This window comes from Ooceraea biroi, chromosome 11 (genome assembly GCF_003672135.1).
Source record: "Ooceraea biroi isolate clonal line C1 chromosome 11, Obir_v5.4, whole genome shotgun sequence".
Taxonomy (NCBI): Eukaryota; Metazoa; Arthropoda; class Insecta; order Hymenoptera; family Formicidae; genus Ooceraea; species Ooceraea biroi.
Genome location: NC_039516.1, coordinates 7,502,329 through 7,522,407, shown reverse-complemented (window position 1 = coordinate 7,522,407; position 20,079 = coordinate 7,502,329). Strand labels below are relative to the sequence as shown.

The 20,079-nt window shown below is 31.2% G+C and overlaps 2 protein-coding genes across 2 annotated transcripts; one reads left to right on the top strand and one right to left on the bottom strand.

Moving 5' to 3' along the window:
- The first annotated feature begins 3,813 nt into the window (after positions 1 to 3,813).
- Positions 3,814 to 10,177, top strand: LOC105286917. The gene is made up of 5 exons (XM_026973781.1): positions 3,814 to 6,021; positions 6,475 to 6,666; positions 6,843 to 7,022; positions 8,204 to 8,319; positions 9,829 to 10,177. The coding sequence occupies exons 1-4, from the start codon at positions 6,010 to 6,012 to the stop codon at positions 8,231 to 8,233; spliced, it is 414 nt and encodes a 137-aa protein (XP_026829582.1). The 5' UTR covers positions 3,814 to 6,009; the 3' UTR covers positions 8,234 to 8,319; positions 9,829 to 10,177.
- On the bottom strand, positions 8,338 to 14,257 carry LOC105286918 (putative nuclease HARBI1). The gene is made up of 5 exons (XM_026973820.1): positions 14,171 to 14,257; positions 10,208 to 10,401; positions 9,642 to 9,774; positions 9,219 to 9,360; positions 8,338 to 8,953 (listed from the first exon to the last, which is right to left on the bottom strand). Exons 1-5 carry the CDS (start codon positions 14,255 to 14,257, stop codon positions 8,559 to 8,561), a joined length of 951 nt encoding a protein of 316 aa, XP_026829621.1. The 3' UTR covers positions 8,338 to 8,558.
- Positions 14,258 to 20,079: the final 5,822 nt, after the last annotated feature.

Here is a 20,079-nt window from a genome sequence, read left to right as displayed (position 1 = left end):
TAATAACTTTAATTATGGTTACAGTATATCACTAACAAGATTTAAGTTTAATAAATTACGTAATTTCCGTTTATTGTATTGTTAAGCATGAACATAGATTCATTCGTCTGACCAATTCCTTATGTATACTACGTCTGACCAATTCATTATACATTCTACCTGATATATTCAATTTAGTCACAGGAGGTATATTTTATTTAATTAACAAATAAAGCATTACGAAATTATGAATAATAATTAATAACAAATTAGAATCAATATTAGTTTGTTTTAAATCACTATTTTATTCTTCAACTCCATCACCGTGTATGAGCATAAAAGTGCTCGACTCCTTACCTTGTGTTACATTTCACTTATTATAAAGAAAGGCATAGTAACCTGCCTTCTTTTCTTTTGAGATATTTTATTTTATTCAATCCTTTGCATATGAGCATTATTATTGCTCATCCTTTTCATTTTTCCATTAGTAAGAGCGAAGTGACGCCCTTATTTTCATATTGTACTACTGTCATACACTACACAACGACATTACGCTGTGATTTTCTTTTCAATATTTTCCTATTCTCATACCATAATTTTGTTGAAGAATTAAAAGAGATAATAATTTAAAATCATTTTTCATTTATTAAATAATAGGGAGATACCAAGTTACAATCAATATTGATTACAATATTTTCCTTTTGACAATCACAATTTCATCACCGTAAGAGTTAATCGCAAGCTCTCTCCATTCCCGGGTAAAGTCGGTGTATGCAGATTGACCCATAATCAAAAGAGAGCACCTGAAATCAAATCACCTGATGAATAGATTTGGGACAGGTACCTGATCGTCTACATTCTCACTTCCCCGGACGTGACAGCAGAACGCGAATTAAAGATTTATCTTATATTGCCACGCGACTAAATTATAATGACATAACACAGTTAGCTTTTGAATGGAGAATTCTGCCATCTCTTTTTAATAATGAACAAAAAAAGCAATTAGCTTCATTAGAAATTGACGAAATGTGGAAAAATATAGTTGAATATAAAAATTGCGATGGTGAGAAACAATTAAAACATTTATAATCGTTTGTTCAAATAGTTCTTTCTTTTCCACATTCGAATGCCGAAGCCGAAAGAATTTTTTCAATAGTTACAGATGTAAAATGTAAAAAGAGAAATAGATTATCTAACGATAATATTTCCGCGATTTGTATTGCAAGATCTAGTTTTCAAACTAAAGGTATTAATTGCATTAACTTTAAAGTAGATTCAAGGCATCTCGAACTGCACGAACCGCAAAATTTATATGAGGAGCAAAGCACATCTCATAGTTCTTAATATATTATTTATTTTTTATTCTGTTTACTTAATATTTGTTGCATTCGTAATTATTGAATTTATTTTTTATTATTTTGTACAAACGCAGTCTTCCATCTTTGTTTTTCTATATTCTAGTCTAAATTATTATTAATGTAGTATTTATTTTTCAGGAAGCATCATATTTTATTTCAAACGTGCAATAATTATATTTATATTAAATTAAATTAAATTAAAAAATTATATTTATTAAGTGCGCAATAAATGTGATTTTAGTATTATATTATGATAAATAATTGTGATAAGTGTAATAATTGTGATATTAATTTTGTATTGTAATGTTTAATTTCAGTTTTTAACCAAAGAAAATATGTGCAATATTGTATTCAAAAGGAATTTATGTTATTTAAAACTATTGGTTTATTTTTAGTTTATTAGTGTACAATTATTATACATAGTAATTTAAGATTTGTCTAATTTTAAGTATTTATTAATATTAATGCTTTTTATGTAAGTACAATATGTATAATTTTTATGTTTATTTTTATGTTAAGAATACTGGTAAAGTTTTTGGCAGTTTCCCTTACCCATGCAACAAATGTTGATATTTCATGATCTACCAAATAAACCATCTATTTTGTTCTTTTAAAAAAATGTATTTTATTTTACAAATTATCTTGTTTTCCTGCCTCTTTCAACTTTTTTGCTATGTTTATTAAATACTATTTTTAGTAACATTTTATGTATGAGATAAACATGTGTGCTCACATTATTTATATATGTATATGTGTGTGTGTTTTATATATTTAAATATCTTGGAGCATTTAGTAGGGCGAATACCGACATATCTTTTTTACTCCTTTAGATACGTCACTGACGTGATTTGTACTGCGCATGACCGAAAACCGCGGCCCGGCTGACAACACTGAACGAGACAATGTGAGAAATGTAAAATCGAGAAATGTATGAACCTAAAGAAACAATGTGATAAATATAAAGTTTACAATCAATATCTCGGGGATACGGATGAGACATTAACCAAAGATCATGCTATTGAACTTTATAAACGTGAACCTATGCACATATCCTCGAAGGGACGGTGAGCGGTCTCCGCTCGCTGCCTATATATGTGCAGTAGCAGATGTTACGTACGAGTACGCCGTACGCCGTGTAGCCATCTGGTGGTAACGTCGAGTACTACGCTCCTGCTAGCGTATCCATAATCTTTACAAAGTAATAAACATTCGATATGTGCAAATGTGCAGCCGCAAGTATCTCGATGGATTCTATCTCTATAGATTACATCATCAAAAATGATATTTATATAACAGACTGCTATATAAAGTTTATACACTGATGATATACACTGACTAAAACTGAAACGTAATCCGTATATTTAGTTTCTGACATCAGAGCTGAGGAGAGCTATTATCAATGCTCTTTCGTGCGGGAAACAATTGTAGACCTCGATAACATTAAATTAAACATCTATTCTGGATGTTTAGTCTCGCATATAATCAACGAAATGTATGTATCAAACAAAACACTATAATAAATATAAAAAGAAAAAATATCCTTCAAGGAAACAAGTGAATCGTCATCAAAACATTATGTATATAGTGTATATAATTAGTCATTAGGTTTACTCTCATATATAATTAACAAACTGTATGCATTAAACCAAAAACTTTAATATACATAAAAAACGTTAATTAATATGAGACGGAGGTTTATTCCTGGAAAAAACAAATGTAACATGCATACATTATTGACATACGTGTAACTAATTAATGACGTTTAGTATCGTATATGATTAAGAAACTCTGTGCATTTAACAAAAAAGTAATAAACATAGAAAACTGTAATAAATATGAGAGGGAGAGGATTATTCAAGGATGAAACAAATCAAACATGTACAAAACAATTATTCATTTCTAATCAATCATCAATTACATTAATTCAATTAAATTCTAAATTACATTATGAAATCATATAAATCCTTATGAAAACTTAACTAATAATAATCGAAAAGGTAATTATGCATTATAGGGAAGTCAGCTCCGATGACCTTGACCTTGACATATGTTGTCAACAGTACCCTCGCTGTTTAATAAATTATATGTATGTATAAATTAAATCATTTGTTTAATGAATAAAGCCTCGGACACATACGCTCGTTAATGTTAGGCGACAGTTGAGTGCTCGTCTTCATCCCGCTTCGTGGGAGCGATATTCACATAAAATAAATAACAAAACTTTGGAGTGACCAAAAGTACTGCGTGGAAGTTACAATATAGAATCTTGCTTTGCGTAGAACCTCGCTTGCTGAAAACACATGCAAAACTATTAAACTTCTTTTGTTAATAACTTTTTAATAAACAACGAGCGCCGGCTAAAACCTTTTGAAGGTCACTCAAGAGGATCACCTGTATAATATATGTTAAGGTCAAGGTCATCGGAGCTGACTCCCCTATAATGCATAATTACTATCAAAAAAAAGCTTATTTGTAGAAAAGCTGAACATTTGTTTAAAAATTAGAGACTCTTGCAATTTGGCAATATCTTTGTACATAGACATGATCCAAAAGCCTAACAAGGCTGTTTGAAGAAAGGTGTCGATAATTTCCGAACCGAAAAACTTTTAACTAATTTAACAACATGGTACATTAATCATAATAAAAATTATAACAAATGCCCCATAAGAAATTCACGCATTCGGTTCAGTAGGCATTACATCATACAATTAACTATTTCATTATATCATGCAATTATTTTTCATTACATAAGCAATTTGTTTATCAACAACTTTTTCACGTATTACAAACCTGAGAAAAAATGAGGTACAACCAACGATCAATACATATATTCCTAACAATTTCTTTATGATTTATAGTAAAACGAAATTTTTATTTGTCATAATTCACATTTATTCGACACCTGACATGTAACACTAACCGGATGTCCGAAAAACGATATATACGATATACGATATAATAATGATAATCACAAAACTCGCTTCTCATTTTTCAGTTCCTAAACGAAAGATATTGGACGAAACATTCTTAAACATAAATTGTTCAACCTGTTCCGATATACAATAATAACTTATTAATTTCATTATTCGTATCGAATTATTTCTCATACAACAATCATCTTTGAAACAAGTCTAGACAATCGAAAGGTTTGTTACAAAAGAAAATTTGGCTGTTATTCCGACGCATCGTATCACAACTTCTGATCTGTTACGATTCGTTATAACAATTACAATACCAATAAAATCCAACAACGAATATACACGTAGGTATATATTAAGAAATGTAATTATGTGTATTCTAATTTTTTTCTTTTCTTTTAGGAAATGTCCATAAATTTATCGAGATTCCAAGGATCAAATTAACCCATTAACGCCCAACAAGTTCGAATTCTTTGCTCATTTTCCAGTCTCATTCTCGGAAAGAATCACGAAGCATATTTTTACCAAAACAATGATTCTTACTATTTTTGGGTGTGCTCTTTCGAATTCCGAGGTCAAAATTGAGCCTCCGTGCCTCAGAAACAAAATATGGCGTATTAAAAGTAAAAAAACACCAAAAAATTGAAGACTTTTTTTCTAAATGTTTTTTCTTGTACAGAAAAAGGGTTGAAATCCACTTCTAACTTCAACTATCGGTGCATAAAATAGTTGAACTTTAACGACGAATTTTTTTTGTTTTTCGAAAAATCGCGTGATTGTCCTAAAATGACGTTTATATGAGGAAATGTTCGAAAAATACTGATTTATTGTAAATAATCTAATAAAGTTCGAAATATCGAGGTTTCTGACACTTGAAACGTTACCAATTGTTGAGCTCATTACCGTAGATCATGTTTCAACGTAATTTGTAACTTCAAAGATGGCAGATCCAAGATGGCCGCCAAAATATTTCAAAAATAATCAGTTTTTCTGTTATTACTCGCTTCTGGAACTTCAATTCGGTATAATTCATACTATTTTAGATGTTTTGACATTGCTGATTACGAATATCAAGTTAGATTTGCAAAATCAGTTTGTTTAAATAAAATTGTTTAAACAATTTACTGCAAAATTGTATTTTTTCTAAACTTTTATGCCAAAATCTTATTCTACGGAAAAAATTACGTCGGAAATATGCTCTAGTTCTGCCAATATATTTTCGATAAAGCTGTAAAGTGACGAGAAATAGCGGAGAAAAAAGTGTTCATACTTCCATGTGATACGCCAAGAGGTTTCGTCCGTTAGCCGTTAATGTTTAACGTTACCCAACTCTAACCACGTGGAGATGGACGTTTTAGAGTTTCTTTATTTTTTTGTTTTTATTTTTCTCAATTTTCTAATTTGAAAAGATTTCTTGTTATTGAGACACACCACGCGTAGAGAAGGTGTTTATAAGTTCGTTGCGAGGAGTATCATCACATGCCCCAAGTGGTCGAACTGGGCACCTATTATGAAAGTCTCAACGATTCCGTTCGGAAACGTGCGTTTCCGACAACTGAGTTTTCGATTCCGATTTCGTTTGTGTCATAGAACTATTACACATCTCGTCGAAATCGGAACGAAATTGGCTTTCCGCACGTTTCATTAGATACTATATGAAAATAAATGAGACGAGAGGAACGGACGAATTGGACGGTTTGAACGAATCAGAGTACAAGAAAAGAATCTAGATTTGAAATGCATATACCGGCACAATGGGAGACAGCGTAAGTATAAAGTATATTAATGTTATGTTAAAACTTTTAACATAACATTTTTATGTTAAACTTTTGGATTTATGTAAAGTAACAGTCCATATTACAGTGGAAAGTAAGATATAATGTAATTATAATGAGCATAACACAGCACAGTGACAAAGATAACCTTCATTTTGATATGTGATGTATTATTTTACATATTCTTTTATATATTTTTTTAACGAAGTAATTTGTTATTTGTATTTGTACACATATGTGCTACTATCCAGCGGGAAATGACTTGTCCATCGACAATCAATGAGTCATTCCTCCCTGGGGGCAGTTTATATAGAATAAAAACGATACGCATTATATAATCATATTCACAATGCAGATGACATGTATGATTGTTAATTAACATTACTATGTATTTGCAAAATATATATATTATTATATTATATTATTACATTCTTTCATGAACAGATAAGAAAGAAGACCACAACGGAACAGCGACTTATTATGTTGCATTTTATGGAAGAGCATCGAGACCTAGCTCAAAATCGAATACAAGGCCCAAACGGAAAGAAACAAGTAGCTCTTTTATGGGAACAGCTTGCAACAAAGTTAAATAGCTGTGTTAGTGGAAGCACTAAATCTATCGATAAGTGGATAAAGGTATGTTGTGATAATATAATGTGTATTATAATTATAATATCAGTATTGCATGTGGTTCGCGTTATTATTTTCTCTAATTATAGAAACGAAAGGAGTGATAAGCGAGAATAAAACTCATAATTATCCTATAAAAAATTATTTGTAGATTTATAAGATAAATATGTTACATATTGCAGTCATGGAGAGATTGGCGCACAAATACAAAGGCAAAAGCAGCAAAAAATAGAAATTATTGTCGAGGCACTGGAGGAGGCGGTCCTAGTCCTGCTCCTCTTCTTGAAATAGAAGAAAGATTAATTTCTTTAATAGGCGTGGAATCAGTTACTGGACACTCTAATGTGATAGATCCTGCAGAGGTTGGTACTATTATAAGCTATCAATTTCACGTGCATTTCGCGTTTATGTAAGCAGTTGATTCTTTATGACATTTCATATGACATTACTTTTTTATATATAGTCTATTGTAATTTTATTTCTATCTTGAATTATGCTATTTTTATTATTAATATCTTTATTGTATACAGCCACCAAATGAGTACATTCACCTCACCATGCAACTGCTACACTATCTAACACTTCACATACTTTGCCTTCTCATTCTGTTTCATCAATATCCTCATCCGCTCATGTACAATTACCTATTCAGCCATCTTATCATCATGACACTTAACTTCCTGATTCCGTGCATGTTTCATCTTGTCAGCCTGTATCGTCTATATCTCCATCTACTTCTTTTGCTCAGAGAGACACCACTATACTTTCTCGTCAATCTTCTCCAATTTCATTAAGTACATCTGTATCTACTCATTCATCTATTCATGTCAAAGACACACTTTCTGATATTATAATGCAAAAAGGGACACGTAATTCCCAATTTAAAGCAAAACGGTTGAGAAAGGAAGAAATGATAGAAGTCCGTGGTAAGAGATTAAAAGTAACAAATATATGAGGGATGTACTTTCAAAGACAATCAAGTCCATGTTTTAAAAGTTTTACATTTCTTTTTATATCAGTTTCGAATACTGCATTGAAACTGAGTAAACAGAAATTATGAATAAAAAAATGCACTTGATCGTTTTTGAAAAACTACATGTCTTATAAATATATTACACATACTACATGTATATACTACATGCCTTATATATATATTTTTTACAAATATTATAATATATTATGATAATATTTGTAAAAAAAGAAAGATAAAGATATGAACATAATCGCGTAAATAGACAAATGCATATAAATGCGTAACTGTATCTACAGCATACCAAGTGCTCCCATTAAGAAATAATATTATTTGACTTCAAAACGCTCCGTTAATCTATTTGTCTATATTGAATTAGTCTCGGAATAAACCTAATTATCGAAATACAGCTATCGGAATAACAACTACATTGCCTCATTATTTGGGCCTATTTCTAAACTACTATAAGAAGTGTAACATTATTGTGGTCAATGTTATATAAACGATAAATGTAAAAAACTTTTTCTATTTAAACAATGATGATCAATTCTCATTATGTCTTCTCTTTTTCAGATATTGACGTTCAAATTTTCCATGAAATGAAGGCCCAAACAACCGTACTAAATAAAATAAGCGAGGCAATATCTGATATTGCTACTTCTATAAGGAACTTTACAAATCTAACTTCCGTAAGTATGGCATTTTTGTCATAAATAATATTATGGTTACAATGAAGATAACTCTTCATGTTACATATGCAGCAGAATTTCATTATTCCATTATTCTTGAAATATATTTTCTTCGCATAATTACAAAATAAAAAACATTTGCCATAATATTTCAATTCATTTTTATTTTCATTAATACTTATATTAATATTTATATTAATGCATAAAACATAGTAGAAACTGTCCTCTTTTATTAAATTTTATAATATTCGGGCAGCAAGTCTATCGCGTGTACGTTGGTCTTCATTGAATAAAGCTCGACCCTCCGGTACTGGTACAACCTCTATATTATCCATATCATTTTCTAATGCTGCAATAGCTGCTTCAAGATCCGGAGGATCAGGCAAATTAGCCAGCATACACATATTGTGCAATGTTGCACAAGCATTAATGATTTCACCTGCTTTCTGGGGTGTATATTCTAAAGTACGATACCGAAGAAGGCATCGGAATCGTTTTTTTAATACTCCTATGCAGCGTTCCACTGCATTTCGTGTACTACTGTGACATTCATTGAAATACGCCTCTCTTGTATCGGGCTGTGGTTCCGGAAAGGGTGTTAAAAGCCATGGCTCCAAAGGATATCCAGAGTCTCCTAAAATGTTGAAATTACAATGCTAACTTTTTCCATAAATTTAATGAATACAGTACAAAGTATACAACATAATGCAACAAGAACTAATCCTTATTATCACGTTAATGTAGTGAAGATTTTGCTTTCTTGCTAAATTGTTAAATTGGGAAATAGAACTGATAAATAATGTCACAATATAACATGTAACAGATATTTCAATTAATTATTTTTAAACGAAAGCACACTTTGACGAAATAGTATACTTATTATAATTAGTAACTATTACCAAAGATCCAACAGTGATTTCCAGTTTCGTACTGTGTTCGAAGAAGATGTCTTACATAAGAAGTCCTCCATACAAAGGAGTTATGGCTGGAACCTGGATATCTTGCTATAATGTTTAATATGTTCAAATTGGAATCGCATATCTAAAAAAGGCAATTCATATTAAAATATAAAACAAGGCAATTGATATTAAAGTCTAATATCTGCATATTACTGTTTCCTTGAATTATAAAATTATGTTATATTCTTAAATTATTATATTGTACAGAATATACTATAAAATGTTATAGTGAATAATATATACCAAACAAGAGGTGTCGTGTTCATGATGAGACACTGTATGCAATATTTAATGTTATGAGGGCATGCATGAAGTACTAGCAATATAAATATGAGTCATATAGAAAAGTACAATTTTACTTACAATTTGTACATGTTGTGCATGATATCCTTTTCTATTTACGTATAGTCCTTCGTTTATTGCTGGTATTTTTATGGTCACATTCGTACCGTCAACAAATCCCACTAATCCGGGAATTCTAGTTTTATTATAATTTCTGCAACAATTATATGGTATTTATTCATATTATTCTCGTTGAAAAATGTTACAGGTGGCAGATACAAACGAAGATATGGAAATGTATTCTACGGAAGATCAATAACAACATAAATATATAAATGTTGTTCATGATATTCTTTTCTACTTATGCCAGAGAGAGAGAGAAAGTGAAAGACAGCCACAGACAAGGAGAGAACATGAAGTGCCTAACTCCGATACGCATCCATAAACGCGTTAATCGTTAGGCAGCATCGCCCACAAGGCCGCGTGTACACAGTGTCTTCTGGTTGGCGTACACTCCGAGAGTCATTAATATTCAAGAGATACTAGTTCAGATTTTAGTTACACTCAGCCATATCTAATATGTATGCATATTTATTTTTTAAATATACTGTTTTAGAGGAAGGATAATTCAAATTGTTTGTTTATACCTCTGCACAATCTCTTGTATCTCCTGTGGAGTTGTTGGGAAGCGTATCCACCGTCTAAGCAGTCGTTCATTAATTGCTGTTGTGACTTCTTTAAGAATAATACTAACGGTAGGTTGAGCAATACTCAATTTACTGTCCACTCCAACACCTTTTTGATAACTTCCTTGACCGTAAAAGTTTAAAGCACACAGTACCTAAAAAAATTATTCACATTTATATAATATTACCATACATAATATTCCGTAGCAAATACAATTTTATTAAGAAAATAATGGATTTCTTTTGTTTTAGAAAATTGAAAATACAAGTTTAAGTATATTCTTTTAAAATATACTTCTTCACATTTATCGCAAAGTATTTTACATTAATTTTTTCACTATTGTGACATCCTGCGATGTCCAATAACCTTAAAAATTTTTTTTTGCTTATTCCACACATTTATGAATTAATCGCTAGAATTACGGTATAAACTACCAACATATTGTTAATATTATAACTTACCATTGACACTTATCGTCAACTAAAGTACATCATAAGTTGTTACCGACAATGTATAACCATATAAGACAGGTTACCGGCAAACGCATATTCACTACTTAACCAATTACCGACCTTCGATAGGTACCAACTATTATATCTAACATATTATTATTTTATTTTATTAATCATTATTAATGTTGCTAATCAATAGTTAAGAAGGAAAAATGAAATATCCAAAAAACACATAAACAAGTAAAACCAATACAATATACTAAATTTAGAATTATAGTTATTACCTAAGTTACGTAGTAGCCTTTTATGAACGGGAAGAGATACCTATATATATATAAAAGAATGAAAAAACCATAAAAACATGCATAAAAACGAAAATCCACTAAAAAGCCATTATAATACGTTTCAATACTGTAATTGTAGTAATTTTTGGATATTTCATAACGTTAGCTGTTAGACATACTATATACATATAAATAATTTAGGGCGTCCTTATAACAATATATTTTATGTACACTGTTACATTAAGGAGATCAATTAAATATAGGAGCAACTTAAATTTTTTGAATATAATAAAATTTTGTTATAAACAAACAACTTTTATAATAACAATCACATTTATGATATATTTAATTATACGATTATATAGTCATCTGCGAGTATAACAAAAATGCATAGAACATTTGAGTGCATTTGTTATGAAAAAACCATAGGTTATTGTTTATAATAATTGAAGGAATAAAGTTAGATAAATAAGAAACATAAAATAATAATCCATGGACCATATCGAAGGACCGTAGGAATTTGGAATTTTAAAATAGTCAAAATTTTTATTTGTTAACTAAGCGATGAAAATCTTAACCGTTGGAAAATAATTTTTTATAATTATATAGCGTTATTGTGGGTAATAAGAGGAACTCAACGGTACCATCAAATTTATGAAAAACTCATTAATTTAGAAATGACCAACAACTTTCGGTGAGCACCATTTTTCGCCAGTCTGATGGTACCTGTGGAAAAATTTTCGTTTTAACATTATTACTTCACGAGATATTGCAAAAATCGAAAAGTCACTATTCAGTAAACAAATATACATTATTTTTTATTACGTCTGGTGTAAAAGATTTTAATAAATTATCAGTAGTTTAAAGGTTATATGGATTTAAACAAATTAAGTTAAAATCAATTAATTAATTAATAATTAACTATAAATATCGAAAAACCAATTGCGAAAAACATATAGATCATTTAATATAGGCATTTGATTATTACATTATTAGTTATTAGCTCGCTGTGGCATTATGGTTCATTATTCATTTAATAAGAGTAATTATTTAAATATACCATCATTAATATTCATATAACATTTAGTTAATTAGTTAAAATATATGAATGATTATTACTCGTAGAATAAAGAACATTATAATAATACGTTAAATTGTAAACTTGGGCATTTAGTTATTTTATATGGACCACATAGCGTTTACAACATTTCGTACGCTTTGTAATGTTTCAAACACTTTAAAGCGGTTAAGGGACTTCATACGCTTTGTAACATTAAGTTGCTAATTTGTGAAGTAAGAAACAATTATAATGCATTAAATTGCAATGCTATTAATTATTTTAATATTACTTGTATTGAATTATTAATTCATTATTTTATTTAATGGAAGATATAATAATGACCAGCATTAATATAACAACTAATCAATAGGTTAAGGTATATGAATAATTATTATTAATAAGAAACGTTACAATAGTGTGTTAAAGTACAATACACAAGGTTACTCTAATATTAATTAACTGAATGCATTAAATTATTATCCAGAGGTACAAGGGACCTTATAAATAATTAATGCATAAGGTTGTGGAAATTTAGGTTAAACTAATAATTTTAATATTTCATTTGTTAGGATTGAATAATACAGTGGACAAGGTGTTAATTGAAGATTATTTCATTAACAGAAAATATCACTTATAATTTAGTATCATTATTGGTTGATTCGTACTACTACCATGTAAGGTTATCTTTATATTTTTTCATATCTTAATATTAATCATGCAATATTCGCATTTTAAATTAGATATATTGTCTTTATAGGTTTATTAAAGATTTTTAATATTAAAATAAAAGAAAAAAAAAATTTAATTAACGGGGCGCGAACCAGGATATATTAAACTCGAGGCTTTACTTCCTTACTTGATATGTGCTCCTGTTACTAATACTTTATATTTCTTCATATTTTTAATAGTAATCATGCAATATTTATGTTTTAAACTAGATATATTGTTTTTATTGGTTTATTAAAGACTTTTAATATTAAAATAATAGAAAAAAAAAATTAACGGGACGCGAACCATGAAATATTAATTCTTAAGGCGGCGATTTACTGACGCCAGATTAAAGTAATATTCGGTGTCCACTGTCTTAATCAAAAGACATAACAGTCTCTTCGATAAATTTAATCGTTAAATTTTAGTTGACTGAAAGTCATACCGGATGTTCCGATTATTTAGTACGGAGAAATTTCTGTTGACCATAAGTCCCAACAGCTCATGCGATAAATTCGTACTGAGAATTGTATGTTGAACATTGGGAGAAAAATAATTTTTTCTAACCAAAGCACTGAGCTCATCGTCCCCACCAGATTTTTCAAGGTCTCGATCCCACCATTACTAATTTTAAGAGCGGGGAACCAATCAGTGATCAAGGCGTAGTCTCCCTACTATTGTAACTTTGCATTTAATTATAAGGTCCCCACTTTTTGTAACCCCTTCTCGAGCGACAGGGACTCAGCCCTAAAATTTTAGTATAAGATTTGGTGCAGCAGCAAGGGAGCGTCACTACTTTTTGGAAGACTCTTGACTTATTATTTGATCATTACTTTCGTCACTTCGCTTTATAGCAATACGTCGCTAATAAAGCGTCTACCTAACTCAGCACTTGTCAGTCACTTATTATTTGCTTCTTGAAGTCACTTCGCTTTATAGCGTTACGTCGCATATAAAGCGTCAACCTAACTCAGTTACTTGTCAGTCATTTATAATTTGCTATTACTTGATTTGCATTATAGCGTTGAGTCGCTACTAAGGCATCAACCTAAGTTAGAATCAGTGGAGTTTGTTTAACAATTATTTCTCGCTGCTGCTTGTTAAGTGCTTCCTGGCCTGAGCGTCCAGATTCCTGCGAACACTTGTGAGTAGATTTGTACCAAGTTTGAATTCTTATTGTATACCCACTATTCTTAATTGTTGTTTGCCAACTCATACGACTTTATTTTATATTCATACGACATTTGTATTCAATCTCTCTGTAACACAATTATATTATATCTACATTCAGTAACAGTTTACTTATTAATTCATCATTTATTTTGTAACTTTTGTACCTTCTTTACCTTAATTAATTATTCATTTATATGATCCTTAAAATATTCTTTAAAAGATTTATACTACTTTTCCTTATTTTACTTGGCGTTTATCCGCTGATTGTCCGACTTCTTTTAGTTTCATTTTATTTATACTATTTCCAGCTATATTACCACTAGGCGATACCATTTATGACTATACTACTAGCATCAATTTGCTCGTATTATCAGCATAATTCCTTATTATTTCACTCCTTATTATTTTAGTTGTTGATCCATTACTACTTACAGTTATATTATTAAGCGTCCATTTCGCTTATGATACAACCCTTTAATACTTATACTACTTATAGCTATACGATTGGCTATACACCTTTAGTTATATTATTAAGCGTCCATTCCGCTTTTGATACAATTTTTAATTATCCTTAGAATATTAGTATTACCTATAATTATACCACTAAGCGTTTACTTCGCTTATGATATAAATCTTTCATTGAGTTGTACTACTTATTCATTCATTTTACTACCTATACCAATCAGCGTTTATCCGCCTGTGATATACCTTTGTCATTGACTCATATCACTATTATTTTACTTATAAGTTATTATATCAAGCGTTTAATTCGCTTGTAGCATGCCTTTAATTTAATTCATACTACTTATTTACTTGTACTACTTACCCTTATATTGTTGGGCGTTTAATCCGCTTGCATTACAACTTTTATTAACTTACTTATACTACTTGAAGTTGTCCGTCTACAATACGATTTTATTAGTTTATACCACTTATTTTACCGTTAATCCAACAATGAAGAATATAAGGTTCCAAATTTGGAACTTTGAAGTGTGAAATAAATATTTTAGTACGCCTATATACATATACTACTTATATTTTGTTTTCACCAAGACAATCACAGCAATATTCGCTGTAATCCATTTCATTAATCCATTTCCGAGCTACAGATTGTTCCAGGATTATTGTTTTATATTACTACTATTGATTAATAACCTTAGATTATTATTATTATTATTAATATTCAAGGAACATATTAAAATATACGCTATTAATAACTTCTGAACTAGTTATTGTCAGTATTTATTTGTAATCTTTCTACTAATATATTTAGAATCAAAGAGGGAAAATATCTAGAAAACTTATCGTGGTTATGGAAAACAATTTTGGAATAAGGGTAGGTACTTAAGCGTTTACTCGCTTTAAGGAGCAAAAGTGCTCTAAGTACATTAGAAATTTTGTTTTTATGTAGATGGTAAAGGAAAGGCGCCATAGGGCTGGACGCTGAAAAAAGGAAAGAATTGAATACCTCCAAAGATTACGCCGAGAACAATTTGCAAGGTTTTTGGAAAATCTTAATAAAACTGAACACATTCGGAGCGAAACATTAATCAGGTCCTTCGACCTCAACTGAGGGCAAAGAGGTGCCCTTAATTTCGTCACTTACCAACAGTAACTTTCCTCAACATACTCCTTCGGGAAGCGACGATACATCCACTGAATCTGAGGATCCAGGAACACGATCTTTACCTCAACCTATTACTGAGGAATCTGAAATTATCAATTTAACTTGCGATGAATCTGACATGGAATTTATTGAGGAAATAGAGTTGATTCAGAATCCCCGACCTGATCCAATAATAAACTCATACTTCATGCAATTAGAGAGATTTGTTCGGGTAACCTTAATCGACAATGCCAATAACACCACTGTAACACACGAAATTCCAGAAGAATTGGAACCATCTACTGAGAATAAAGTTATAATCATTTAATAGTTAATATTTCATTTACACCTCCCTAATTTGGTTAAACTTACGAACTGACTCAAGCAATCAAAAGCGTTCACCCGCTTTAAGCGTGGACTAGAAGGGCGAACGTAAGGTTAGTTACTACTTGAGTTACACTATTTAATTATTTGGTTAGTACCAGTTATGTTTATTATTTTCCTTTGTCGTTATTACCTAGATTTAATACATAGTAATAAATAATACTAGCATCATAGAGTCATAGACTATATTTTATTAATCAACAATTATACATTCATAGTTCGATTCTGAAAGATATCCTCCTCATCATTGTAAGTTGATCCAAACTCTCTCCATTCCCGGGTAAAGTCGGTGTATTGCAGATTGACCCTAACTCAAAAGAGAGTATCTGATGTTAATTACCGAGGGCTAGGTTAGCACAGAAACCAGGTTAGCAACGTTCTCACCTCCCCGGACGTGACAATATACTATATATGTATGTCCTGGGGTAGTTTTCGGGACATTTTTATATAACCTGATTTTATTACTTTATATTATGCAGAGCATTAATATAAACTCTGTGGTATCTGTTTTTTTCTTTTTATACGCCCTATTTTTTTGGCCACTTTAATTATGTATAGGTGGGCAGTTTCCAGGACCTTTCATTTAGTTTGTATAAATTACGTTACAATTGTATAAATTCGCTTACTATTAATAAGAATATGTTTAAGAAAGAGAAACTAATAATACTAAGTTTAAGAACTTATGTGTAATAGTTATCAAAGGCAAAAATACCATGGTGTCCTACAATATGCCTTTTTATAGTATATGACTTTATATAAATAGGCAGTTTCAAGGACGTTTCCTTTAATTGGTATAAATCATATTACAATTGTACAAAATCGCTTCTCATTATAGAAATACATTTAAGAAATAGAAGCTAATAATTCTAATCGTAAGGAATCGCGTTTAACATTTATTAAAAGTAATATAAAATGATGTCCTGAAAGCGCAGTTTATTGTTATATAACTTTATGTAAATCTATGGTTTCCAAGACATAATAATAGTTTTGATATCAAGAGATACGGTAGTGTCTCGCGCCAAGTATGTGCGCAGCGAGACCGACCGTGTACTGTTACGCGAAGCGACGCTTTCGCAGACACTCAGATTATTAGATCTCAATAACCGCTGAACGGATCAAGTTTAGAGTAGGCTCAATGGATAGCTTGGGGTCGAATTATGTAATAAAGTATTTTTATTTTTCTTCAACGTGCCTACGAGCAGAGATATGGCGATGCAAAGTCTGAAATTGGCAAATTTCACTTAAGAAACGTCGTCATCATTATTATTATCGTCGTCATCGTCGTTTGTACAGTTCGTTCTTTTCAACGAGATGGCAGCAGCTAATATGGTTTTCTCGCGTGCGCCAGAGATGTGAGATAGCATGTACGACGCGGGCTGCGGTCCAGTTGATGCTTCAGATGCTTCAAAGAAAAGGGATAGAAAATGTTCTGAACACTTGAAGCTGCAACACCACGTCGACGACGACAATGACGTCGTTGCACCACGTCGACGACGACGTTACACCACGTCTACGACGACGACGACGACGACGTTGACACCACGTCCACGACGACGACGACGACGACGACGATGACGACGACCACAAATCTATTCTAAAAGGCGTTAAAGGTGTTATATTTATTTCATCGTGTTTTCATCAATATACAAATTTTGACAGAATAACAGCTGCGTTTTCACGTTCCTAAGAATAATAAGTAAAATTGTCAATATAACCGCACTTACAGCCACTATGACATTCTGACATTCGCAACACGAAGTTCAAGTCACATGAATTCGAGCCAAGCGAGAGAACCAATCAGCATCGCGGAAAGGAGGCTCAACTATTAGATAAAAAGAACTTCACGAAGTTAACACGCCTCTTTTAGAATAGGAAACATGTAAGTTAATACTTTTAAAACCTTGACTGACAGGACTATGGCTTTTATCTCCTCATATATTATAAAAAAGAATAACATACTTTACACTACAAAATGTGTGAAATCACAACACAATTACCTTTTAAAAAAGGTACAAAAAAGCGCCAAGTATACGCGCCTGATGTTCTTTCAAAAAGGACTCTACAAAACTAATGATATGAACAAATTGCGCCAACTACAATGGGTATTTATGCAAACCAGAAATCTATTACTTTATTATTACTCTTTGGCCGATATTCATGTGTTGATTCTGATTTAAGACCATCTTAAGTACAATATAAGATATTTGAAACCAATACACAGTCGTATTAGCATCTTAAGACATTACTTCAGATCGTCTGGAAATAAGAATGGACTATAAATACTAGCCTTTGATATTAAAAAATAAAGGACATAATAATATTAAGCAGATATTTTTTATACGAATAAATATTTTAATACATAGAAATATATTATTAATACAAATAAGTGTTCTTTTCAAAATATTTGGCGCTGCTAAACCGAATCAAAAATTGTCTTAGTATTTAAATAAACTAAAGATTACAATAATTTCCTTAAACTCTAAATTACATAACAACTCGCTGAAATACATATGTGTACAAATGTAGTTAAAACTTATTCTATGCTTAATTCTAATTAAAACAATTACTCTAATTCTTATAAAAGTTGTTTTGAAAAAATTTTTGGAATTGCCTAATGTTTTTGCTAGTATTGTAGAATATATGAATGAATGTCAAATACTACCACATTGCTAACTTCAGTTTACCATGGGAAATGTGGAAATCTGCAGTATTAAAAGAAAATGAATTTGTTATACCAATAGCATTATACTTTGATGACTTTGAAATCAATATCCGCTAGATCGCGCAAATCGATTCGTAAATTAGGTGCAGTTTATTTAAGTTAATAGGTCTACCACCTCAATATAGTAGCAACCTCGATGATATTCTACTTTTGCAACTTCATAACTATCAAGATCATAAAAACTTAGGTAATAAAATCTTATCACATATAGTTGATGAAATAATTGACCTCAGTATTAATGGAATAATTATAAAAATTGATAAAGAGCAAAAAGTATTATTTCGCTTAATGTTTATTGTTGGAGACAATTTAGGCCTGAACACAATTCTGGTTTTTCAAAAGGATTTAATAGCCATAATATATTGTCGAGTTTGTAAAATCACTAAAAGAATACACCAAATTTTGTTAATGAAGAACAAAAATATATTAGAACACGAAATGATTATTTTAATTGTGTCATAAACTCTACGTTTGGAATAAGGAAGAATGCGTGTTTAATAAGATCCCTTAATTTTCACATATTGGAAAATTTAATCCGTTGATCCGATGAATGATTTATTAGAAGGCATTTGCAGATATGATATTTCTAAAATATTAAATAATTTTATTAATGTGGAGCAATTTTTTACTTTGGAAATTTTCAATGAAAGACTATTATTGTTCGAACGACGGTCAGAGAGCTGCAGCGACCAGTCGCCCTAAAGCCGGGACCGCTCACGATTTGAACGCGACACGTGAGTTGGCGCGAGTATTTGCAACTCGCGAAAGAATGGGATTAAGAGGATTAGGTTAAAAAATGAAACAGTAATTGATTCATTCAACACGTCTCGCACTTTATTGTGTGTAGTCAAGTGGTCAACAGGACCAGTGGCACTGTGCTGACACGCTAGCCGTTTAATGCGGAGATCTTGTACCGAGCTCTCATTGCGATCGATCGCGATTCGGAAATCTTGCTAGACGTGAACCGGACCGTGGCGCGACTCGGAGATCTTGCCGCGAGCAATGAGGCGAACGCGCGGATCTTTAGCGGTCAACAAGCGATTATAAAAACCAAAATTGAGAATTATGGTAAAATGAGTATGTAATTGACGCACTCCAACTTGTCACGCGACGTAGAGTACCCGCGTAACAACTGCGATTTTGAACGTTGAACAAAGAACCTCGACGAGGTATACTAGCGAACAATTGATCAGTCTGATCGAGGAAGCTGAGAGTTCAAGACTGAGTTGACTTGTTTTGAATATGACGGGTGTCTCGTTCGATCGATCCTCAGACAAAGGATTCTGGTCGTTGAAATTACGCGGTGTAGATCTGTGATTGGCTAGTTAAAAGAGCCAAATATTTTCGCGTTAGCTGTTTGTCGCCCGTCATGTTCACAACAGCGACTTCTAGACCTTTCGATGCGATTATTTCAAATTCAATCGTTTCTCGAACAACTGTTAC

Excerpts from the sequence above, each read along its gene's own strand:
- LOC105286918 (XM_026973820.1), bottom strand. The coding sequence starts at position 14,257 with ATGGTATCGCCTAGTGGTAATATAGCTGGAAATAGTATAAATAAAATG. Across the intron at positions 9,775-10,207 it reads ATACAAGAGATTGTGCAGAG|AAATTATAATAAAACTAGAA; the intron begins GTATAAACAAAC and ends TAATTGTTGCAG. Across the intron at positions 9,361-9,641 it reads ATGCACAACATGTACAAATT|ATATGCGATTCCAATTTGAA; the intron begins GTAAGTAAAATT and ends TGCCTTTTTTAG.
- LOC105286917 (XM_026973781.1), top strand. Across the intron at positions 6,667-6,842 it reads CTATCGATAAGTGGATAAAG|TCATGGAGAGATTGGCGCAC; the intron begins GTATGTTGTGAT and ends TACATATTGCAG. Across the intron at positions 7,023-8,203 it reads ATGTGATAGATCCTGCAGAG|ATATTGACGTTCAAATTTTC; the intron begins GTTGGTACTATT and ends TCTCTTTTTCAG.